Source organism: Bufo bufo, chromosome 7 (assembly GCF_905171765.1).
Source record: "Bufo bufo chromosome 7, aBufBuf1.1, whole genome shotgun sequence".
NCBI lineage: Eukaryota > Metazoa > Chordata > Amphibia > Anura > Bufonidae > Bufo > Bufo bufo.
The window spans coordinates 200,736,833-200,760,554 of NC_053395.1; the positions used below are offsets into that span (position 1 = coordinate 200,736,833).

General features: G+C 44.9%; 1 protein-coding gene across 2 annotated transcripts in view; it reads left to right on the forward strand.

Annotated features, from left to right (window-relative positions):
• ACVR1C (activin A receptor type 1C) overlaps nucleotides 1-22,766 on the forward strand; it is a 96,612-nt gene extending 73,846 nt beyond the window's left edge. Inside the window, exons 3-9 of one of the 2 annotated variants that reach the window (XM_040439777.1) lie at nucleotides 12,193-12,435; nucleotides 14,505-14,735; nucleotides 14,914-15,081; nucleotides 15,293-15,449; nucleotides 19,387-19,511; nucleotides 19,948-20,078; nucleotides 22,212-22,766. In XM_040439777.1, coding sequence (XP_040295711.1) covers nucleotides 12,193-12,435; nucleotides 14,505-14,735; nucleotides 14,914-15,081; nucleotides 15,293-15,449; nucleotides 19,387-19,511; nucleotides 19,948-20,078; nucleotides 22,212-22,337 — 1,181 coding nt within the window. In that variant the 3' untranslated portion in view covers nucleotides 22,338-22,766. The remainder of the gene's footprint in view (nucleotides 1-12,192; nucleotides 12,436-14,504; nucleotides 14,736-14,913; nucleotides 15,082-15,292; nucleotides 15,450-19,386; nucleotides 19,512-19,947; nucleotides 20,079-22,211) is intronic. The other variant, XM_040439778.1, reaches the window with a different exon arrangement.
• Nucleotides 22,767-23,722: the final 956 nt, after the last annotated feature.

Sequence of the window (23,722 nt, forward strand, 5' to 3'; positions counted from 1 at the left end):
ATCATGCGGACGTCTGAATGGAGCTTTACAGGGGGGTGATCAATGACAGGGGGGTAATCAATGACAGGGGGGTGATCAGGGAGTCTATATGGGGTGATCACCACAGTCATTGATCACGCCCCTGTAAGGCTCCATTCAGACGTCCGTATGCGTTTTGCGGATCCGATCCATCTATTAGTGGATCCGTAAAAATCATGCGGACATCTGAATGGAGCTTTACAGGGGGGTAATCAATGACAGGGGGGGGGTGATCAGGGAGTCTATATGGGGTGATCACCACAGTCATTGATCACGCCCCTGTAAGGCTCCATTCAGACGTCTGTATGCGTTTTGCGGATCCGATCCATCTATCAGTGGATCCGTAAAAATCATGCGGACGTCTGAATAGAGCTTTACAGGGGGTTGATCAATGACAGGGGGGTAATCAATGACAGGGGGGTGATCAGGGAGTCTATATGGGGTGATCAGGGGATAATAAGGGGTTAATAAGTGACGGGGGGGGGTGTAGTGTAGTGTAGTGGTGCTTGGTGCAACATATTACTGAGCTACCTGTGTCCTCTGGTGGTCGATCCAAACAAAGGGGACCACCAGAGGACCAGGTAGCAGGTATATTAGACGCTGTTATCAAAACAGCGTCTAATATACCTCTTAGGGGTTAAAAAAATCACATCTCCAGCCTGCCAGCAAACGATCGCCGCTGGCAGGCTGGAGATCCACTCGCTTACCTTCCGATCCTGTGAACGCGCGCGCCTGTGTGCGCGCGTTCACAGGAAATCTTGCGTCTCACGAGATGACGCGTATATGCGTGACTGTGCGTAGCGCTGCCACCTCCGGAACGCGAATCTGCGTTAGGCGGTCCGGAGGTGGTTAAATATTGATGACCTATCCTCCTAGAAGATCATCAATAACAGTGCCTTCCCTTCATACAGCTGATCGGCGGGGTTGCCGAGGATAGGTCATCAATATTAAAAGCCCGGAGAACCCCTTTAACTAATGTGCTTTGCCACAGGAGCACACTTACTTAGTGCGGACCCTTCTATCTTCTGACATGTCCCTGTGTAATAACAATTCTGGAGCTTCTATTGTATATTCCTTTATTTCTATGTTGTGCTATGCCTCTTATATTCCTGCTAGAAGTGTATAAATAAAGGTCTCTAGTTGGGGGGAGGGGGAGGGGGAGGGGGTCCCTGCACAGTATGACACTGTCCAATCAGAGCTGCCAGTGTCAGATTGTGCAGGGCCCCCCCCCCCCCCCCAACTGGGAAAACCTAGCTGTACCTATATTTATAAACTTTTAGCAGGAATAATAGAGGAATGGCACAACATAGAGTCATATGAATAGATGCTCCAGAATTGTCATTTCATGTGGAATACAAATATTTACTAAATCAGACATGTCAGGAGAGGTGATGGGTACCTGTCACAACATGCAATAACAATTCTGGAGAATCGTTTCATATAACTCAGTGTTGTGCCATTCCTCTGTTATTCCTTCTAGAAGTCTATGAATGAATTGCTGGCAGGTTCAGCATGATGTTACCATTTGGAAGTGTGTCTCTGTACAGTCAAGAGAGGTGACAGGTCCTCTCTGAGAATCCAACACAGGCCTCCTTGCACGCTGTGTAAGATATCAGTAGTTTTATCTCTCCGTATTCAACACAATGGAACAGTGACACCTACTGGCAGAATGATGCTATACGTCCATGGCTGCACTTTTTACAACTTTGAATATTTTCCCCAACTTTGCTATACAACATACAAAAAGATTTGGTCACTTTTGCATGACTGATTTCTCCAACATGGCAGGGGACCTGCACAAGAAGAGATAGTGACATGAAAGTGACAGCTGCTAGGCCGCTTGTATTTCCAGTGCACGGTAGTGAAGGAGAGTGCAGCATAGATGCATTACGGGGGCTATGGCTGGCCCTTGTATAGGGGCCTTGTGATGGTGCTATCAAAATGTACATGGCTCGTGCTATTATAAGGACACAGTAAATGTTATCGGCTTTTATCACAGGGGTGAACCAGATTTTTTATATTTCTTGAGCAACTCATCACAAAGAGCAAACATTTTTATAAACACTTAAAAACCCCAAATAAATAATAAAAATAAGTGGTCAGTCTAGGTTCATATACTAATATGAAGACTTTTTTTTAATTTTTTTTATAAAAATTATAATCCGTACAAGCTTCTCCGACTTCAATGGAAATCGTAAAGACATCACATTTTTGTTACAGACAATGAAAAAGTCCCCTCTTTGTATGAACTGTCCAGCAATTTATAGCCACTTGGCAAAGCTGCTGTAGCTGACAGGACACCGGCCAATATATGGAGTATTTTCATTCTGTCTAATAGCTGTTTTGCCAAATTTACCAGAATGTTCCGCACGCTTTGTAAAATTTGGCCAAAATAGAGATTGAAAAAAGAGCCAGCGAGTGGAGTGACTTTGACCAAAAATGTGCAGCTTTCAAGAAGCCGCAGTGTGTGCCTCCGAAGCCTGGCCTAAACTGGATGACGTCAAGATTGACATAGAAGGTGCAAGTGAAACAAAAACTGGCACAAATCAATGATCAATGTGATTCATGTGACAAAAGGCAAGAAATTAGCGCTTAAAAAAATTGAGTAAATAGAATAATAAATGTGCCTTGTTGTGTCTAACACTATTATAGGGATAATGCGGCGGGCATTATTTTACGGCCAGTTCTTTCCTGCAGCTATAATCCTTTCTTCCGTAAATACAACGGAACAGAAAACCTCCAGTGTGGACATGAACTGACATCTGAATCTTTTCCCATTATCCTCCTGGATATTTTGATCAGGGGCACAGCTAGGAACAATGGGGAACGTGTGTTGGTTTCTGGGTGTCAAGGAAGGCTCCCATAACTCACCCTGCCTTGATTAGGTTATTTAAATACAGAACTAGTGTAACAAAATGATTTTTTAAAGACCATAGGCACCTTTGCATCCATTTGCTTATTGCATCACATCTATTATGTGGGGGGGGGGGGGGGGAACATTTTTGTCATTGGTTTTAATTACAAATCCTCAACCGCTTGTCCTCTGCAGGCTGCATGTGTTCACATACATTTCAGGCTGCTCAGCGCCTTTCAGAGTGAAATCTGTCAAAGCAGCTCCTGACAGCTGATTTTTTTTTATCCCCTTTCTCCTGAATGCTCTTTTAAACTGACATTTTTTTATTTGTTTATTTTACTTGGTTGTAAAAATATTTTATCACATAAAAGATACAAGTCAATAAAAGTGAAGCAAAGGTGTCCAAAGCCGTCAACCGAGATGATGGAAAACTTAGATGGTTATGTTACATGACTGCCAATCTATGAGCAATAACCTTCAGTATCCAGTAGGGGATGCTCTTGTTCAAGAATGCAGAGAGTGTATCCTGCTGCACTGCATTGTTATGGCTTGTAATGTTAACATACTGTATGTATAGATGAGTGAGAATGACATGATGTGTACAGACGGTGAGGTCTGATGCCATTACTCACATTCTACTCTATGTGATTCACAATGATGTCTTTTCTGGACCTCTGTCTATGACATACTGTATATAATTAGAGTTGAGCGAACACCTGGATGTTCGGGTTCGAGAAGTTCGGCCGAACTTCCCGGAAATGTTCGGGTTCGGGATCCGAACCCGACCCGAACTTCGTCCCGAACCCGAACCCCATTGAAGTCAATGGGGACCCGAACTTTTGGGCACTAAAAAGGCTGTAAAACAGCCCAGGAAAGAGCTAGAGGGCTGCAAAAGGCAGCAAAATGTAGGTAAATCCCCTGCAAACAAATGTGGATAGGGAAATGAATTAAAATTAAAATTAAAAAAATTAAAATTAACCAAAATCAATTGGACAGAGGTCCCATAGCAGAGAATCTGGCTTCACGTCAGCAGAGAATCAGTCTCTTCATGCCATAGCAAAGAATCTGGCTTCATGTCAGCAGAGAATCAGTCTCTTCATGCCATAGCAGAGAATCTGGCCTTATGTCAGCGCAGAATCAGTCTTCATGTCATAGCAGAGAATCAAGCTTCACGTCACCCACCACTGGAACAGGCCACTGTCACACATTTAGGCCCCGACACCCAGACAGAGGAGAGAGGTCCTGTAACAGAGAATCTGGCCTTATGTCAGCACAGAATCTGTCTTCATGTCATAGCAGAGAATCAGGCATCACGTCACCCACCACTGGAACAGGCCACTGTCACACATTTAGGCCCAGGCACCCAGGCAGAGGAGAGAGGTCCCGTAACAGAGAATCTGGCCTTATGTCAGCACAGAATCTGTCTTCATGTCATAGCAGAGAATCAAGCTTCACGTCACCCACCACTAGAACAGGCCACTGTCACACATTTAGGCCCCGGCACCCAGACAGAGGAGAGAGGTCCTGTAACAGAGAATCTGGCCTTATGTGAGCACAGAATCTGTCTTCATGTCATAGCAGAGAATCAGGCATCACGTCACCCACCACTGGAACAGGCCACTGTCACACATTTAGGCCCCGGCACCCAGACAGAGGAGAGCGGTCCCGTAACAGAGAATCTGGCCTTATGTCAGCGCAGAATCTGTATTCATGTCATAGCAGAGAATCAGGCTTCACGTCACCCACCACTGGAACAGGCCACTGTCACACATTTAGGCCCAGGCACCCAGGCAGAGGAGAGAGGTCCCGTAACAGAGAATCTGGCCTTATGTCAGCGCAGAATCTGTATTCATGTCATAGCAGAGAATCAGGCTTCACGTCACCCACCACTGGAACAGGCCACTGTCACACATTTAGGCCCAGGCACCCAGGCAGAGGAGAGAGGTCCCGTAACAGAGAATCTGGCCTTATGTCAGCGCAGAATCTGTATTCATGTCATAGCAGAGAATCAGGCTTCACGTCACCCACCACTGGAACAGGCCACTGTCACACATTTAGGCCCAGGCACCCAGGCAGAGGAGAGAGGTCCTGTAACAGAGAATCTGGCCTTATGTCAGCGCAGAATCTGTATTCATGTCATAGCAGAGAATCAGGCTTCACGTCACCCACCACTGGAACAGGCCACTGTCACACATTTAGGCCCCGGCACCCAGACAGAGGAGAGCGGTCCCGTAACAGAGAATCTGGCTTTATGTCAGCGCAGAATCTGTATTCATGTCATAGCAGAGAATCAGGCTTCACGTCACCCACCACTGGAACAGGCCACTGTCACACATTTAGGCCCCGGCACCCAGACAGAGGAGAGCGGTCCCGTAACAGAGAATCTGGCTTTATGTCAGCGCAGAATCTGTATTCATGTCATAGCAGAGAATCAGGCTTCACGTCACCCACCACTGGAACAGGCCACTGTCACACATTTAGGCCCAGGCACCCAGGCAGAGGAGAGAGGTCCCGTAACAGAGAATCTAGCCTTATGTCAGCGCAGAATCAGTCTTCATGTCATAGCAGAGAATCAAGCTTCACGTCACCCACCACTGGAACAGGCCACTGTCACACATTTAGGCCCCGGCACCCAGACAGAGGAGAGAGGTCCTGTAACAGAGAATCTGGCCTTATGTGAGCACAGAATCTGTCTTCATGTCATAGCAGAGAATCAGGCATCACGTCACCCACCACTGGAACAGGCCACTGTCACACATTTAGGCCCAGGCACCCAGGCAGAGGAGAGAGGTCCCATAACAGAGAATCTGGCCTTATGTCAGCGCAGAATCTGTCTTCATGTCATAGCAGAGAATCAGGCATCACGTCACCCACCACTGGAACAGGCCACTGTCACACATTTAGGCCCAGGCACCCAGGCAGAGGAGAGAGGTCCCGTAACAGAGAATCTGGCCTTATGTCAGCGCAGAATCTGTCTTCATGTCATAGCAGAGAATCAAGCTTCACGTCACCCACCACTGGAATAGGCCACTGTCACACATTTAGGCCCCGGCACCCAGACAGAGGAGAGAGGTCCTGTAACAGAGAATCTGGCCTTATGTCAGCACAGAATCTGTCTTCATGTCATAGCAGAGAATCAGGCATCACGTCACCCACCACTGGAACAGGCCACTGTCACACATTTAGGCCCCGGCACCCAGACAGAGGAGAGAGGTCCTGTAACAGAGAATCTGGCCTTATGTCAGCGCAGAATCTGTCTTCATGTCATAGCAGAGAATCAGGCTTCACGTCAGCCACCACTGGAACAGGCCACTGTCACACATTTAGGCCCAGGCACCCAGGCAGAGGAGAGAGGTCCCGTAACAGAGAATCTTGCCTTATGTCAGCACAGAATCTGTCTTAATGTCATAGCAGAGAATCAGGCTTCACGTCACCCACCACTGGAACAGGCCACTGTCATATATTTAGGCCCAGGCACCCAGACAGAGGAGAGCGGTCCCGTAACAGAGAATCTGGCCTTATGTCAGCACAGAATCTGTCTTCATGTCATAGCAGAGAATCAGGCTTCACGTCACCCACCACTGGAACAGGCCACTGTCACACATTTAGGCCCCGGGCACCCAGACAGAGGAGAGGTTCATTCAACTTTGGGTTGCCCCACAATATAATGGTAAAATGAAATTAAAAATAGTATTAAATGAGGAAGTGCCCTGGAGTAGAATAATATATTGTTAAGGGGAGGTAGTTAATATCTAATCTGCACAAGGGATGGACAGGTCCTGTGGGATCCATGCCTGGTTCATTTTTATGAACGTCAGCTTGTCCACATTGGCTGTAGACAGGCGGCTGCGTTTGTCTGTAATGACTCCCCTGCCGTGCTGAATACACGTTCAGACAAAACGCTGGCCGCCGGGCAGGCCAGCACCTCCAAGGCATAAAAGGCTAGCTCTGGCCACGTGGACAATTTGGAGACCCAGAAGTTGAATGGGGCCGAACCATCAGTCAGTACGTGGAGGGGTGTGCACAGGTACTGTTCCACCATGTTAGTGAAATGTTGCCTCCTGCTAACACGTTCCGTATCAGGTGGTGGTGCAGTTAGCTGTGGCGTGGTGACAAAACTTTTCCACATCTCTGCCATGCTAACCCTGCCCTCAGAGGAGCTGGCCGTGACACAGCTGCGTTGGCGACCTCTTGCGCCTCCTCTGCCTTCGCCTTGGGCTTCCACTGGTTCCCCTGTGACATTTGGGAATGCTCTCAGTAGCGCGTCTACCAACGTGCGCTTGTACTCGCGCATCTTCCTATCACACTCCAGTGTAGGAAGTAAGGTGGGCACATTGTCTTTGTACCGGGGATCCAGCAGGGTGGCAACCCAGTAGTCCGCACACGTTAAAATGGGTGCAACTCTGCTGTCGTTGCGCAGGCACTGCAGCATGTAGTCGCTCATGTGTGCCAGGCTGCCCAGAGGTAAGGACAAGCTGTCCTCTGTGGGAGGTGTATCCTCATCGTCCTGTGTTTCCCCCCAGCCACGCACCAGTGATGGGCCCGAGCTGCTTTGGGTGCCACCCCGCTGTGAACATGATTCATCCTCATCCTCCTCATCCTCGTCCTCCAGTAGTGGGCCCTGTCTGGCCACATTTGTACCTGGCCTCTGGTGTTGCAAAAAAACCTCCCTCTGAGTCACTTTGAAGAGACTGGCCTGAAAGTGCTAAAAATGACCCCTCTTCCTCCTCTTCCTCCTGGGCCACCTCCTCTTCCATCATCGCCCTAAGTGTTTTCTCAAGGAGACATAGAAGTGGTATTGTAACGCTGATAACGGCGTCATCGCCACTGGCCATGTTGGTGGAGTACTCGAAACAGCGCAACAGGGCACACAGGTCTCGCATGGAGGCCCAGTCATTGGTGGTGAAGTGGGTCTGATCCGCAGTGCGACTGACCCGTGCGTGCTGCAGCTGAAACTCCACTATGGCCTGCTGCTGCTCGCACAGTCTGTCCAGCATATGCAAGGTGGAGTTCCACCTGGTGGGCACGTCGCATATGAGGCGGTGAGCGGGAAGGCCGAAGTTACGCTGTAGCGCAGACAGGCGAGCAGCGGCAGGGTGTGAACGCCGGAAGCGCGAACAGACGGCCCGCACTTTATGCAGCAGCTCTGACATGTCGGGGTAGTTGCGAATGAACTTCTGCACCACCAAATTCAGCACATGACCCAGGCAAGGGATGTGCGTCAAACCGGCTAGTCCCAGAGCTGCAACGAGATTTTGCCCATTATCGCACACCACCAGGCCGGGCTTGAGGCTCACCGGCAGCAACCACTCGTCGGTCTGTTGTTCTATACCCCGCCACAACTCCTGTGCGGTGTGGGGCCTGTCCCCCAAACATATGAGTTTCAGAATGGCCTGCTGACGTTTACCCCGGGCTGTGTTGAAGTTGGTGGTAAAGGTGTGTGGCTGACTGGATGAGCAGGTAGAAGAAGAGGAGGAGGAAGCTGAGTAGGAGGAGGAGGAGACAGGAGGCAAAGAATGTTGCCCTGCGATCCTTGGCGGCGGAAGGACGTGCACCAAACAGCTCTCCGCCTGGGGCCCAGCCGCCACTACATTTACCCAGTGTGCAGTTAGGGAGATATAGCGTCCCTGGCCGTGCTTACTGGTCCACGTATCTGTGGTTAGGTGGACCTTGCCACAGATGGCGTTGCGCAGTGCACACTTGATTTTATCGGACACTTGTTTGTGCAGGGAAGGCACGGCTCTCTTAGAGAAGTAGTGGCGGCTGGGAACAACATACTGTAGGACAGCAAGCGACATGAGCTGTTTGAAGCTGTGTGTGTCCACCAGCCTAAATGACAGCATTTCATAGGCCAGTAGTTTATAAATGCTGGCATTCAGGGCCAGGGATCGAGGGTGGCTAGGTGGGAATTTTACGCTTTCTCTCAAATGTTTGTGAGATAGAGAGCTGAACGCTGCCGTGTGACATGGTTCAGATGCTTGGTGACGCAGGTGGTGGTGTTGGTGGTACATCCCATGTTTGCTGGGCGGCAGGTGCCAACGTTCCTCCAGAGGCGGAGGAAGAGGCAGAGGCGGCGGCGGCAGCAGCAGAAGAGGCCGAGGCGGCAGCAGCAGAAGAGGTAGCAGGGGGAGCCTGAGTGACTTCCTTGTTTTTAAGGTGTTTACTCCACTGCAGTTCATGCTTTGCATGCAGGTGCCTGGTCATGCAGGTTGTGCTAAGGTTCAGAACATTAATGCCTCGCTTCAGGCTCTGATGGCACAGCGTGCAAACCACTCGGGTCTTGTCGTCAGCACATTGTTTGAAGAAGTGCCATGCCAGGGAACTCCTTGAAGCTGCCTTTGGGGTGCTCGGTCCCAGATGGCGGCGGTCAGTAGCAGGCGGAGTCTCTTGGCGGCAGGTGTTCTGATTTTTCCCACTGCTCCCTCTTTTGCTACGCTGTTGGCTCGGTCTCACCACTGCCTCTTCCTCCGAACTGTGAAAGTCAGTGGCACGACCTTCATTCCATGTGGGGTCTAGGACCTCATCGTCCCCTGCATCGTCTTCCACCCAGTCTTGATCCCTGACCTCCTGTTCAGTCTGCACACTGCAGAAAGATGCAGCAGTTGGCACCTGTGTTTCGTCATCATCAGAGACGTGCTGAGGTGGTATTCCCATGTCCTCATCATCAGGAAACATAAGTGGTTGTGCGTTAGTGCATTCTATCTGCCCTTGGGAAACCCTGGCAGCAGAGTCTTCAAACAGCATAAGAGACTGCTGCATAACTTGAGGCTCAGACAGTTTCCCTGATATGCATGGGGGTGACAGACTGATGGGCTTGGTTTTCATGCGCCATCTGTGCGCTTTCTGCAGAAGACTGGGTGGGAGATAATGTGAACGTGCTGGATCCACTGTCGGCCACCCAATTGACTAATGCCTGTACCTGCTCAGGCCTTACCATCCTTAGAACGGCATTGGGCCCCACCAAATATCGCTGTAAATTCTGCTGGCTACTGGGACCTGAGGTAGTTGGTTCACTAGGACGTGTGGCTGTGGCAGAACGGCCACGTCCTCTCCCAGCACCAGAGGGTCCACTAACACCACCACGACCATGTCCACGTCCGCGTCCCTTATTAGATGTTTTCCTCATTGTTCCCGTTCACCACAATTTTGAGAATGGCAAATTTGGGAATGCTTTTTCAACCCAGAACAAAAAGTCTGCTTTGACGGTCACTACAAATAACTTGACCAGCTAAAACTGTGCAGATTTGGTTGAATAGAGATGTGAGACCTGTTTTTTTTTGCGCTGTGTGACAGTTATAGGTTTAATCACAGAATGACACTTCTATCAGCACGCTAGCGTGTGTCTTAGGTTTTTCTGAATGATACTATCAATAACTTCAATGTAAGATTTTCTTTTTGGGATAGATTTCAAGTAGGCCTGAAATACCACAAACTAGTTATTTTCAGAATGGCAAATTTGGGAATGCTTTTTCAACCCAGAACAAAAAGTCTGCTTTGACGGTCACTACAAATAACTTGACCAGCTAAAACTGTGCAGATTTGGTTGAATAGAAATGTCAGGTCTATTTTTTAGGCGCTGGGTGACAGGCTCAACTTGCCCCTGATGTAATATATGGCCAAAAAATAACCAGACTGTTGATGGTTAAATGCACTTCGGTGACACAGGCTCAGCCTGCAGCTGATGTAGTATATGGCCAAAAAATAACCAGACTGTTGATGGTTAAATGCACTTCGGTGACACAGGCTCAGCCTGCAGCTGATCTAGGATATAGCACAAAATAACCACACTATTGATGGTTAAATACACTTGGTGATAGCTCGTGCTGGCGCACCACAAGTCACAATATGGCCGCCGATCACTCCAGAAAAAAAGTGATCTAAAAACGCTCTGGGCAGCCTCAAAAAAGTGAGCAAGTCAATAATAGCACTTCAATGATCCACAGCTGCAGATCGATCACAGAATGAAGTCTTTTGGAGGAGTTAATCTGCCTAATCTCGCCCTAACGTCGCAGCTGCAACCTCTCCCTATACTGATCATAGCAGAGTGACGTGCGGCGCTACGTGACTCCAGCTTAAATAGAGGCTGGGTCACATGCTGCACTGGCCAATCACAGCCATGCCAATAGTAGGCAAGGCTGTGATGGCCTCTTGGGGCAAGTAGTATGACGCTTGTTGATTGGCTGCTTTGCAGCCTTTCAAAAAGCGCCAAGAAAGCGCCGAACACCGAACCCGGACTTTTACGAAAATGTTTGGGTTCGGGTCCGTGTCACGGACACCCCAAAATTCGGTACGAACCCGAACTATACAGTTCGGGTTCGCTCATCCCTATATATAATGCCAGATCAAAAGTGCCCCTTGTATCAATGATTACTACAGGAAGAGAGATCCATAGCTACAATGTATCATTATAAGAACATTGACGTTTGTAACTGTTACTGGGCTGAAAAATAAGCAATTAGTATTCACAAATAAAAAAGATATTACTTATAAAAATAAGCAATTAGTATCAACAAATAAAACAATTTCATGTATTAAAATCACCGATATAGGCATTTTTCAAAGAGTTGACATTCTGGGCCATACAATTTTGTAGCTAGGATTGCATTTTTTTGGGCGTAGAAAGAGCTAAGTCAGATGGCACTCACAAAACCATTGTGGCTCCTTCCTATGAAGACGCTCCATGTGCTGCGCCGCTGTGTTGCCTCTATACAGCACACTATGACAGACATCTATGGATGCACAGCATGGCATGACTTGAACCCCCTGAGCCTCAGTGCAAAATCTGTAAGAGGGCCCGTCAAGTAACACAGAATTTATTGTACTGATTTTTTATGGGTACTGTATGGAGCTGTAATAGAGCCATGTGCCTGAGTCCTTCAAGTGACTTCTGGTTGTGACATTAAAAACTATATTGTGTTTTTTGCTATTTTTTTTTTATAACTCATTTAATTGCAAAATCAACCAACTTTCTAAATAGTTGTCATTAAACATTTCCTAAATTGTTTCTGTAGAGTCTGTGCAGCTCCTCCACATAGCTGGCTGGGCCGCTGCTTTCCACTCCTATCTAGCCTGCTCCTGGCCATGAAAAGGAGGGGAGGTTGACATCATTGTTTTTATTACCAACTTTTCCCAGTAGTTATATCACTAAAGACATATGCAATAAATTAAAGCTATTTCTGGAGGCTGTCAGGCATTTACTACATTAAATTGAACATGCAGCCCACAGTTCATCAGGAATTATATGCCATGGATGTCTATAGAGAACATCTTCTTTAAACATTGGTATACTTCTATTAATCATCTGTATTTTTTTTAATTAGCAGTCTCTACAAGCACATCCCATTTCAGCCACGTGGAACTGTGGATATTGGTCACCATTCCGGTATGCGTCCTGGCTATAGCCATTATGCTAACAGTCTACACCTGTCAGAGGCGATACGGTGCCTACAAGAGAACCCGGCGGCAGTGCATTGAAGAGCCCTTAACAGATTGTAACTTAGACACAGATGGGAAATTCTTGAAAGATCTCATACATGACATGTCAACATCAGGATCTGGATCTGGTACTTTCAATATTCTACTTTATTCTACTTTCTAAATATTAATTGTACTCTATTCTACTCTACTCCACTTTACTGTACTCTACTACTTTACTGTACTTTATGCCACTCTATTTTACTCTACTTTACTCTCATCCAATCCACTTTATTCTACTTATACTCTACTCCACTTTAATGTACTGTACTCTACTTTACTGTACTCCACTTTACAGTACTGTACTCCACTTTACAGTACTGTACTCCACTTTAATGTACTGTACTCTACTTTACTGTACTCCACTTTACAGTACTGTACTCCACTTTACAGTACTGTACTCCACTTTACTCTACTCCACTTTACTCCCACTTTACTATACTGTACTCCACGTTATTCTACTTTACTCTAGTCTACTCTACTCCACGTTACTCTACTTTACTATACTGTGCGCCACATTATTCTACTTTACTCTTCTCTACTTTACTTTACCCTACTCTACTTTACTCAACTTTACTCTGTTCCACTTTACTCTACTTTACTATTCTACTCTGCTCCACTCTGCTTCGCTTTACTCTGCTCTACTTTATTCTACTTCATTTTACTGTACTCTGCTCTACTTTACTTAACTCCACTTTTCTCCACATTAATCTACTGTACTCTACTCCACTCCATTGTACTCTACACTATTTTATTTTAGCCTCTACTAGGTTGTATTTAGTATTCTGGTAATGATGTCAATTATGTTATCTTAAAAAACTGCCAATATCAAGGGCCTGAGAAGGACAGTGACACCAGGATTATCTCCTCAGACCCTGCACTATGCATGACACATTGTATCTGCTTTGTCAGTGTGTTCCCTGAATGACATATCACATGTTAGAACTTGCATTCGTTCCCATATTTGATGGTCTTATCACCTCTTCCAAGCATAATCGAGATAAGTTAAAACCACCATCTGTAAATTGTGGGCATTTCTATATATAATGACCCAACTATAACCTTATGTGCCATCTTCTTGTGGAGACTCAAGGTGGTCCTACACTCAATAAGAAACAATCTCCTACCTTAGCAACCTCCAACATATGAGAGACTTCTTTCTCTGTACATAATACACATTTTTCTGATAGGGTACCTGAACCTCTGGAAGGAAACAGGAAAATGCGCTACTGTCTTTGAAAATATAACCAGAAAAGCAAACAGAAAAAAATCCTCATCAGATCCAGAGGCCAAAATGTGCAACCCCAGCCTAACAGTATGCCATAAGCTCCTAAGCTCCCTCTTGTGGCTTCTGTAGGTACCCTGCATATTCGCTTTTAAAGGGGGCTATCCAGGAAAATATATTTATGACATCCTCAGGATAGTTCATCATTTTCAGATCTGCGGGTTGCTACATTTGGGACCCCCACCGATCAGTTGTTAGAAGAGGCCTTGAGCACCACAGCCTCTTCCTAGGCCTGTAATAGCCTGGGTTGGACGGCACTCCTCTGTTGTCCTTTTGGTATGGTGCTCAATGGTAATTTGAGGTAATATAGTGAAGGAAACCACGGCACTCGTTTATAGTAGTTTTGAAAATTTGTATTTTTCATTTCATAATATTTCATATCATTTTCATTTCATCATTTATCATTCTATTTTTGTCAGCATCCAGGAATATAATTTGCACAGACTGGCTAACGTTTCGGTCCTAGTATGGGACCTTGATCACGGCCTTAGTCTTTGTTGCATGTTGCCTGTGTGGATGCTGACAAAAATAGAATGATAAATGATGAAATGAAAATGATATGAAATATTATGAAATGAAAAATACAAATTTTCAAAACTACTATAAACGAGTGCCGTGGTTTCCTTCACTATATCTTCCTAGGCCTGTGACGTCACCGTATGATGTATGGTGCTGTCTATGAAAAGCTGCCAGGAGCCTTCATCGCTTACCATAAATTCGGTTAGCGCGGCGGCTCCCTGAAACAGCTGATCGGCAGGGGTGGCGGGACTTGGACCCCCAGCTGATGTGATAATGATGACCTACCCTAAGGTCCAGTACAGCATCCTCTGGTCCGGTACATTTTAACTATATCACACATTAATTTCTGGATAGGTTTACCTTTGCTTGTCCAGAGAACCATCGCAAGGACAGTTATTATTCAGGAAGTGGTTGGCAAAGGACGGTTTGGAGAGGTTTGGAGGGGAAAATGGTGCGGAGAAGATGTTGCTGTAAAGATTTTCTCTTCACGAGATGAAAGATCATGGTTCCGAGAAGCAGAAATTTATCAGACCGTGATGCTGAGACATGAAAATATCCTTGGATTTATAGCAGCTGACAACAAAGGTAAGAATGATATCTATCTATCTATCTATCTATCTATCTATCTATCTAATATCTATCTATCTGTCTGTCTATCTATCTATCTGTCTATCATTCTTTCTCATATCTCTCTCTCAATCTTTCTTTCTTTCTTTTTCTTTCAAGACAATAACCAACATTTCCTTTGCTCCTCTCTTTGCAGATAATGGCACATGGACCCAGCTCTGGCTTGTGTCTGAATATCATGAACAGGGCTCACTATATGATTACCTGAATCGAAACACAGTAACTATTGGGGGAATGATGAAATTAGCATTTTCTGTGGTCAGCGGTCTTGCTCATCTTCATATGGAAATAGTAGGGACTCGAGGTATGTACAAATTAAATTGTTTGTAAAAAATGTCTATCATGGCATGGATTATATAGGGTTTTTACACTGGCCTTCCCTTTGAGTATCAGAAACGTCTGAACTGACAGTTCCCCCTCCTAGAAGAACATAGGCTTAGACTCATAGTATAAGATCATCCAGGATGCAGTTATAATTTTGGGATCCTAATGTATTTTTAATTCTGCATTTCCAGGTAAACCCGCTATTTCACACAGGGATCTCAAATCCAAAAATATTCTGGTGAAAAAGAATGAGACATGCGCCATCGCTGACTTAGGACTGGCGGTAAAACATGATTCAATTACAAACATGATAGACATCCCCCAAAATCCAAGAGTGGGGACCAAAAGGTATGAAAGGAGAGTGATTTGTCTTATTGTATAAAAGGAATCTCCCCATCTGATAAATGGTAGAAAATCTCTAGTATAGGCCATCACTTATGAGACCTCCCAAGTGTCACTCTGTCCCTTTTTGCTCCTTAAAGCGAACCTTTCACCAGGATTTCACTTAATAAACTATCACCAGTACCTTATAGATTATCCTCATTCTGTTTCCATACATTCTTGTGCCGCTTTCCTGGGGTGTATATTCATGAAAAAAACGACTTATAAAGTCCTCGTCTCCAGCTCCTGCAGTCACGCTAGAAGTCAAGGGGATAGCCCTTCCCTCACTCCGGGCTGTAACTCCCCTGCCCTAACCCCTCCTCTATGCACTGTTATTGACAGCCGGCTCAGTCGCCGGGACCGCGCTTGTACAGGCGGCGCATGCGCCGTCGGTCTCAGTAGCAGCGCGCCTGAAGAACAGAAGACAGGGAGGCATCGGGGACTGACAGCGCATGCGCGATTCAGTTACAGGATCGCGCTTCAGTCCGCGCGATAGACGGGATCGCGCTGCTACTGAGACCGACGGCGCATGCGCCGCCAGTACAAGCGCGGTCCCGGCGACTGAGCCGGCTGTCAATTACAGTGCATAGAGGCGGGGTTAGGGCAGGGGAGTTACAGCCCGGAGTGAGGGAAGGGCTACCCCCTTGACTTCTAGCGTGACTGCAGGAGCTGGAGACGATGACTTTATAAGTCGTTTTTTTCATCAATATACATCCCAGGAAAGCGGGACAAGACTGTATGGAAACAGAATAGTTTATTAAGTGAAATCCTGGTGAAAGGTTCGCTTTAAATGTGTTTGACTGGTTCCTATCTGTATATTACAACCCATTTTATATATTGCTTAATTATTTGATGAAATTTGGATTTTAGAGATTTCTGTATTCAGAAACTTTTTGCATGATTGTGTTAAAGAAAAAACGATTGAGGTACCGTATATAAATATGCAGGAGAAAATGGATCTTTCACACCAGGACCTATAAGGGTCTCTCCTTGAGCGTCCAAAAAGTTGGAAGGTCTGATGAAGGGGCTGCAGCTCTGCGTATCTCTTGCCCATTGAGCTGTGTGGGGAACTGCAACTGGCACCATTCACGTGAATATAGCAGCGGTGCAGTCTTCCTCCACAGTAGATGTTGTGGAGCAGTTGTGCAGGAGCAAAAAGAGATGTGAATTTGGTTCTAAATCACCGCTGTGGCCCCTTTATTCTCAGGATGGGTGGGAGTCCTAGGAATCGGAACCCACCTGGTAATGCACAAAAAAATAAATGCAAATAGCTCACCGCCTTTTCCAGTCATCGGTGCACGGATCCTTAGGAGAAGCAAATCCATATTGTAGATACATTTTGGACTTTTTTTAAAAATAAAAATCTATGGTTTTATCCAAGACCCGAGTGCTGGACCTGCTACATTGTTTCACCTGGTGAATACAACCCTTTTCCAGATTAGCATACTGCTTATACATCAATCTTTATTTCTAGCCTCAATTTTAAGGTGAACATATTTACCTTGCAAAGATAAATTTGCTTCTCTATATCCCATTTTGGGTGGACCAGGGGTTGAGGACGTCCATAAGCTCTATTTCTGCCCCTCATACGCAACAGATACTAGTGGTGGACTCCGCCTGAAGCTGTCAGTGGAGGAAATGATTGTCCACTTAGCTGATTGCATTTAGCACATAACATGATGTCATCTCTAGGACGTGATGACATCACTAGTTTTAGACAAGATGCAATCTCTCTTGCTCATTATTACAACTCTAAAAACACTTTATATAATGTATTCTGGAGTGAAATGGTATAAACTCAAGTACCCTTCAGTTTGTCACGGTTTAAATCTCCGCTTGCAGTAATACGGCAGAAACCTTCATTGTTTAGTGTATGAAAATCTATCCATGGTCAAGAGATGGACACACAGGATCATGGTTCATTACGCTACAATGTCGTATAAGTGATTATGCACTGGAAGTAAGTTTCTTACTGAATGGCAGCAAGCAGAGATATTGACAACCTTAATAAAGTTAATATAAATTTTCATTCTACAAAGACTAGCCTACACATCTGCAGTTTACATAGAGATCAGCTCCTGCTGCCGTGGAACCATCAGTCTAAATTCTGCACCGCAGACAAGTACGTTACATCCGGCATCTACTTGGTTTAGTGCGGCAGGAAATCAGAGTAACCCAAAGGAAACCCATGTTAAGCACAGAAGATATTCAGACATCATGCAGAGTTCATAGATTCATACTCTGACAAGAGCAGCAATGATCACCACCAGGAAACTTGCATTCTCTATTTCTGTGTGGATTTTGAAGATAGTGTTTTTGCCACTTTCCCACTGGGATCTTATCCACCTGAGAGAGATGGCCATGTGTACACGTGGCTGTCTATTTTCAGGCTGCTGGCTTAGTTGTTTCCATTACTCCCATAGACCGCAGTGGAGAAGGCCATGCTCATGTGTGTCCACCTCTCCGATAGGCAGGACCACATCTGCAATGAGGCAAGTTGATAATCTCGCCTCAGGCGGCAGCCAGCCTGCCTCTGAGGGGCTGGCAGTTTATGGTGGGGCATGGGAGCCTATGAGGCAGTAGAACAGGGCAAGGAGTTGCGATGACATTATCAAGACCTTCTGCTCTGGGGCTCAGGTGGCTTAATTACATGGTCATGAATGTTTGCGTCCTGACACAGATGTTTGTGATAACATGATTGCACCGCCTGGGTCCCGGCGCAGGCGGTCTCAGTGATGTCATCATGACCGTCTGCAGCAGGACACGGCAACTCCATCCACAGGTGGGAAGAGACATTTCAATTTTCATCTCAGGCAGGAGAAAGGCTTGGTGCACCCCTGCTGATGGGTGTCAGCAATATGAGACTGGTTGTACCAAAAGCGGTATGGGGGCCAGCCTTAATCTGGCCTTGTATAGGGCTACTGTGAAGTGTATGTATGGGTATCGCTGTGGCCAACAAACTCGTATGGGAACTATTATAGCACTAACTACTATAGTACTATGTAGTTGGAACAATATACTGGGCAATTCTGTGTGGTGGGTACAATGATGAGGGCACTTCTATGCTGATGATTAGAGATGAGCGAATTTCATGTTATGCTTCGTTTGGTGGTAAAAGCAGAATTGCGTTATGGATTGCATTACCGCGGACCATAATGCAATTCTATGACAGAGTACCTCAAATACTGCCCCATCTACCTATTTTTCCACATTTTTACTTTTCTTTCCTTGTTCTCAGCATCACTGCATCCTGGCAGGATGTTTACATGCAGAACTTCCTGTTTTCATCAGCTTCCTGCTGGATTTTGTAGCTAAACCTAGCAAGATTTGCTCCACTTAGCTAACACGAAGAGGGGAGGTGTAAGGGGCATGACTACTGCAGAGAGAACAGTGTGACAGGAAGCTGATGAAAATGCAGAGTAATCCATGCAAACTTCCTGCCAGGATGCAGTGATGCTGAGAAAAGGGGAAGAAAAGTGCTGAGATGAAAAACGGGTGTATTGGGCTAAAATATGCAGTGTTAGGGGTACTGGGCAGATAAAAAAAATTGCATTATGAAAGTAGACAATCTCTATAATGGGGAAGGGCTTATGGTAGCCTCTGGAATGTTTTGTGGGTGAATCCGGGGTTGGGTCTAAAATGTCTTGCTGGTCGGGAAAATCTACACAGTCTATCCTAGTCACCGCATATATTAAGATTCTCTGTATTATTATTTATAATATTTTTCAGAAGTTCATCTTTTAAAAAAATGTTTACGCAGGAAGAAATTACCTCAAAGTGCCCAAATTTGCCCTGATATGAGTCTGAAGAGCTTGTAATGCTTTCATCCAATGTTCTACCTTCCTACTCCAAACCCAATTATTCCTTCTTCTTCCATAATATTGTGTTTGTCTTTTATCTAAAGGTACATGGCTCCGGAATTACTTGATGATTCAATAAACATGCACCACTTTGAGTCATTCAAATGCGCAGACATCTACTCTCTGGGCTTAGTATACTGGGAAATAGCCCGGAGATGTTCTGTGGGAGGTTGGTATCTCTCTTGATTTGATTCATTATATTTGTATCATATTCATTAGGTTGTTCCTGTTATTTGATGTCATGAAAACTATGCCTTATATAGATCGACAGGCACAAAAACATTTGTACCCTAAAACCTTACTACGGCATGCTGTTATTGTCTACAAGTCCTCTGTTGATAAGGCCTTAATCAGAATTGTACCCATGTTATACCAGACAGAAAACTACTGACTGTAATATCCTCCCTTTCTTACATAGTATTTTTTCATATTGGTTGCACTATGGTTGTATATTTTTGAATAGTGTTTTTTTAAGCTGATGTCTGGGACCTCAACATGGTGGTCTGCATGCTTCTAATGGGATTACAGACCCTTAGGTGAGGAGATAGATATTGGTCTCATACCATAAAACATCATTGACCCTCCATGTTCTTGTTTTGCTATAGGTGTTGTGGATGAATACCAGTTGCCTTACTACGATATGGTGCCTTCTGATCCTTCATTGGAAGATATGAGAAAAGTTGTTTGTGACCAAAAATTACGACCCAACGTACCTAACCAATGGCAAAGCTTTGAGGTATTTAAAAAAGTGGCATAAAATACTATGAAAACCTAAGGCCACCCTTACAGGGGCCATCTCATGGTTTATATTAAACATGAAAATCAGACATCATATAGCACATGTCAATCGGTTTCTAACAAAGCTAGAACCAGCCCTGTACCTCACATGGATCCAGAAATCTCCTCATTCATTGCTCCAGTTGTTCTGTTAGATTTATTTCAAGCTGGCAACATAGAGGGCATGACTTTTGTCAAATGGTTTGTCCTTTCTGCTGCAGCTCTCCCCTTCTAACTATCACAGCTTATAACAGTAGATACAGCTGGTGGCAGTTGAAGGATGGAACTGAGCATGTGCGACCACCTCAGCGATGTTACTGAGGTGGACAGAGAAAAAAAAAGAAAAGAACAAACAGCTCTATTGAATAATTTATACAAAATTTTTGATTATGTATGATTAAAAAACAATTCACATTCAGGTGCTGCTTTGAAAAATGTTGACTTTTTCATGGTACAAAACCTTAAATGATCACTATACTTTCAACAAGCTTTGCATAAATTAATAGTACAAGTGAATAACAATAATAGTTTTCTATGGACATCATTTAAGCTGATCATTCAGTGAGTGGAAAGTTGCCTTGGTCTCTCAAGACGAACAGAGAATGTTAGTTTAGGAGAGGGGGGATGAAGGGACAATAAAAGCACACAGAGCTATGGGGACTGGGTATTGCGGATGTGCTAGCGGCCATCTAGCAGCCCGTGTCCTTAGCTCTATACACAAAATCCAGATGACAGGTTCCCTTTAAAGTAAATGTGTCACCAAAACTTTTATCTGCCAGTTAAAACCAGATAGTGACACATCTCCTTTTTTTTAATCTGTCTTTATTTTCTGATTGCCGATTTTTTTATTCTATTTTCTGAACATGATTATGGGGGCGGCCATCTTGCATGAGTTGTTTTTAATAGCATTGAGGAAGCATTAAGAGAATTGCTTTACAGCAGCCACATGGGCCATAGACACAATGGTCAGGAGGAGACCTCAGTGACTTCTATGGGAGAGTTTTCTAGGCATGCTCTGTGACCTGTGCAGAGGTTATTGTACAAGAAAAGAATAGAAAAGATTTGACAATCATCTATTGTGAATAGTGGATCATGTCTTATCTATACACAGAGATGATATCATTACAGGCAGGATTAGAACAACAGATAAGCAGATAACTGCAGTAAAGTGATCTGTACAGACTGAGAAGTGGCGACTATTATTAGGCTTAATGGCCAGTGGGGAAACTGCAGGATTTTACAGTTTTGTTTTTAAAATAAATATAGATAGTTATGTGGAAAATGAAAAATAATATCAAAAATTCTTAAAAAATATATATATATAAAAATGTGATTTAAACAATAGCTCATTTTCTGATGACACATTCTCTTTAAGTTTAGTGATTAACTGTGCATTATGGGTCTTTTCACACTGTGAATATGTTACAGTAAATGGACCTTTAGGCCCTTGTTGGGCTCCTGTCAGCTGGTAAATGTTAGGGTAATAACTTTTTTAATGGGTGATGAACGCCACTATCATATGTCACATCCTCCGTTTAGAGGATACGTTGGGAGCTTTTCCAATGTAAACATTTAGTGGAAGCTACTATTTTATTGTGAAAAGACCCTAAGTTATATTAACATGCCCCCCCCCCACCATATAGTACCCTAATAATACATATAACTATACCATACAGTGCCTGATAGCTGCCACCATGTAGTATCCACGTAACACTGCAATGCATAAACTAGGGAAAGTAGCCACATCTTTCTCAACTGCATCTCCATAGAGTCAGGCACCAAGCGTAGGACTGACAGTACACAAGCCATCATGGCTGACGGCGCCCCCTTTAGTAGTGACAGGTACTACACCCACCGACCATGTTTCCACCAGACTGTTTTATTGTAGTATTGTACAAAGAGGGTGTCTGACACCTTTTTGACAGCCCTGCATTGTGTCTCAACATAACTCCCAGTTAAAACTTTTTCCAATCCCCCACATGATAATGTAGAATAATTCCTACCGGTGAACATATCCGTCTATGCAAATATAATGCCTCCAAATTCCGTCATGAAATACAACCAGGTTGACCGAATTCTGACTTTCTTCTAGGTTCTCCGAGTCATGGGCAGGATCATGAGAGAGTGTTGGTATGCCAACGGCAAGGCTCGCCTAACTGCGCTGAGGATCAAGAAGACGCTCTCTCAGTTGTGCGTGGAGGAAGATTTCAAGATGTAACGTGGAGACCCCGACAATCACGAGTCATGGAGGGGGGGGGGGGGTGCGTTTGTAGTTGTGTTTGCTCTACCTCAAAAGTAACAAGTGCCAGACTGGAGAACCAAGGACACGTGGACTGGTTTGTAGTGGTTCGGAGCTGACTTACTGGTCTTTTTGATGAGGTCCGTTGTCTAAAAACTGAGAAACATAACCATTAAAAGCAGGGCCTGCGTTAGCACCTGGGAAGATGCCCACAAGGTCTGTGGCAAACTCATGCTTTATCCATTGTCCAGCCCAGGGTAAGAGTAGCCAAGGGTCCCACCATGACTTGGCGGCCCATGGCTCATCTACACCTGGTGCCGGGCCAGACTTAAAGGCCATAAAGAAGTCAGCGCATGCTTGCTGAGATATATGTACATATACAATGAGAAATAGCCACAGCATAAGCTTATAAACAGGTAAAATATACATATATTTTTTTGTGAAGATTTTAAATGTCCAGGTCAGACGTGCGCGGTGTGTAGATAGTGAGACACGGAGATATTTAAGAAGATATGATGTTGAGTCAATATTTGTTTTTGACTGTATTTTGTCTAAGGGAACAGCTTTTGCTCATGTTAGGTTTTTTCGTGTTATATTGCAAATGGAGGTATCAAACAATATATATACATTTATATGAAGGATAAATCCAGACATTCCATAATAGCGCTGGTTGCAGACCGCTATTAAACTAACCATGAGAAAGGCCACCACCATAGTTCTTAAAGGGGAAGGTCTCAGATTAGAGAAAAAGAGTTTGATTTACTTTCAAGAACCATGGGGTGTGCTTGGGTGCAGCTCAGTTTTATTAATTTAAGGGCTCATGCACATGGAGGTAGCCTGTTTCACGGCCTGCAAATAACAGACACAGGCCATGTGTGTTCTGCATTTTTCGGAACAGAACATCCTGCTCTCTGTAGAACTGTCCTATCCTTGTAGGTAAAATGGACAAGAATAGATAGAACATGTTCTATTTGCATGCGGGGCCGCAGAACGGACATACGCATGCAGAAAGCACACGGTGTGCTGTCCACGTCTTTTGCGGCCCCATTGAATGAATGGGTCCACACCCATTCCCGCAAAAAAAATGCAGACATTGTGTGCATGAGCCCTTAATGGGGATGCGATCCAATACAAGACACATCCTATGGACAACAGTGGTGCTGTTTCTGGAGAAAAAAATATTTAAGACTCTTTTTTTTCCTTTCTAACCTTATACAACCATTCACCACTTCCTAGCTTGAGACAAGCGTCTTTCCCTAAGGCTAGAATCACATATACAGTTTTTGTGGCAGTTTTTTTTTTTTTGTAAATGTAGCCAAAGCCACAGATGGATGAAGTTTAAGCTCTTCCTTTAGGCCTCTTTC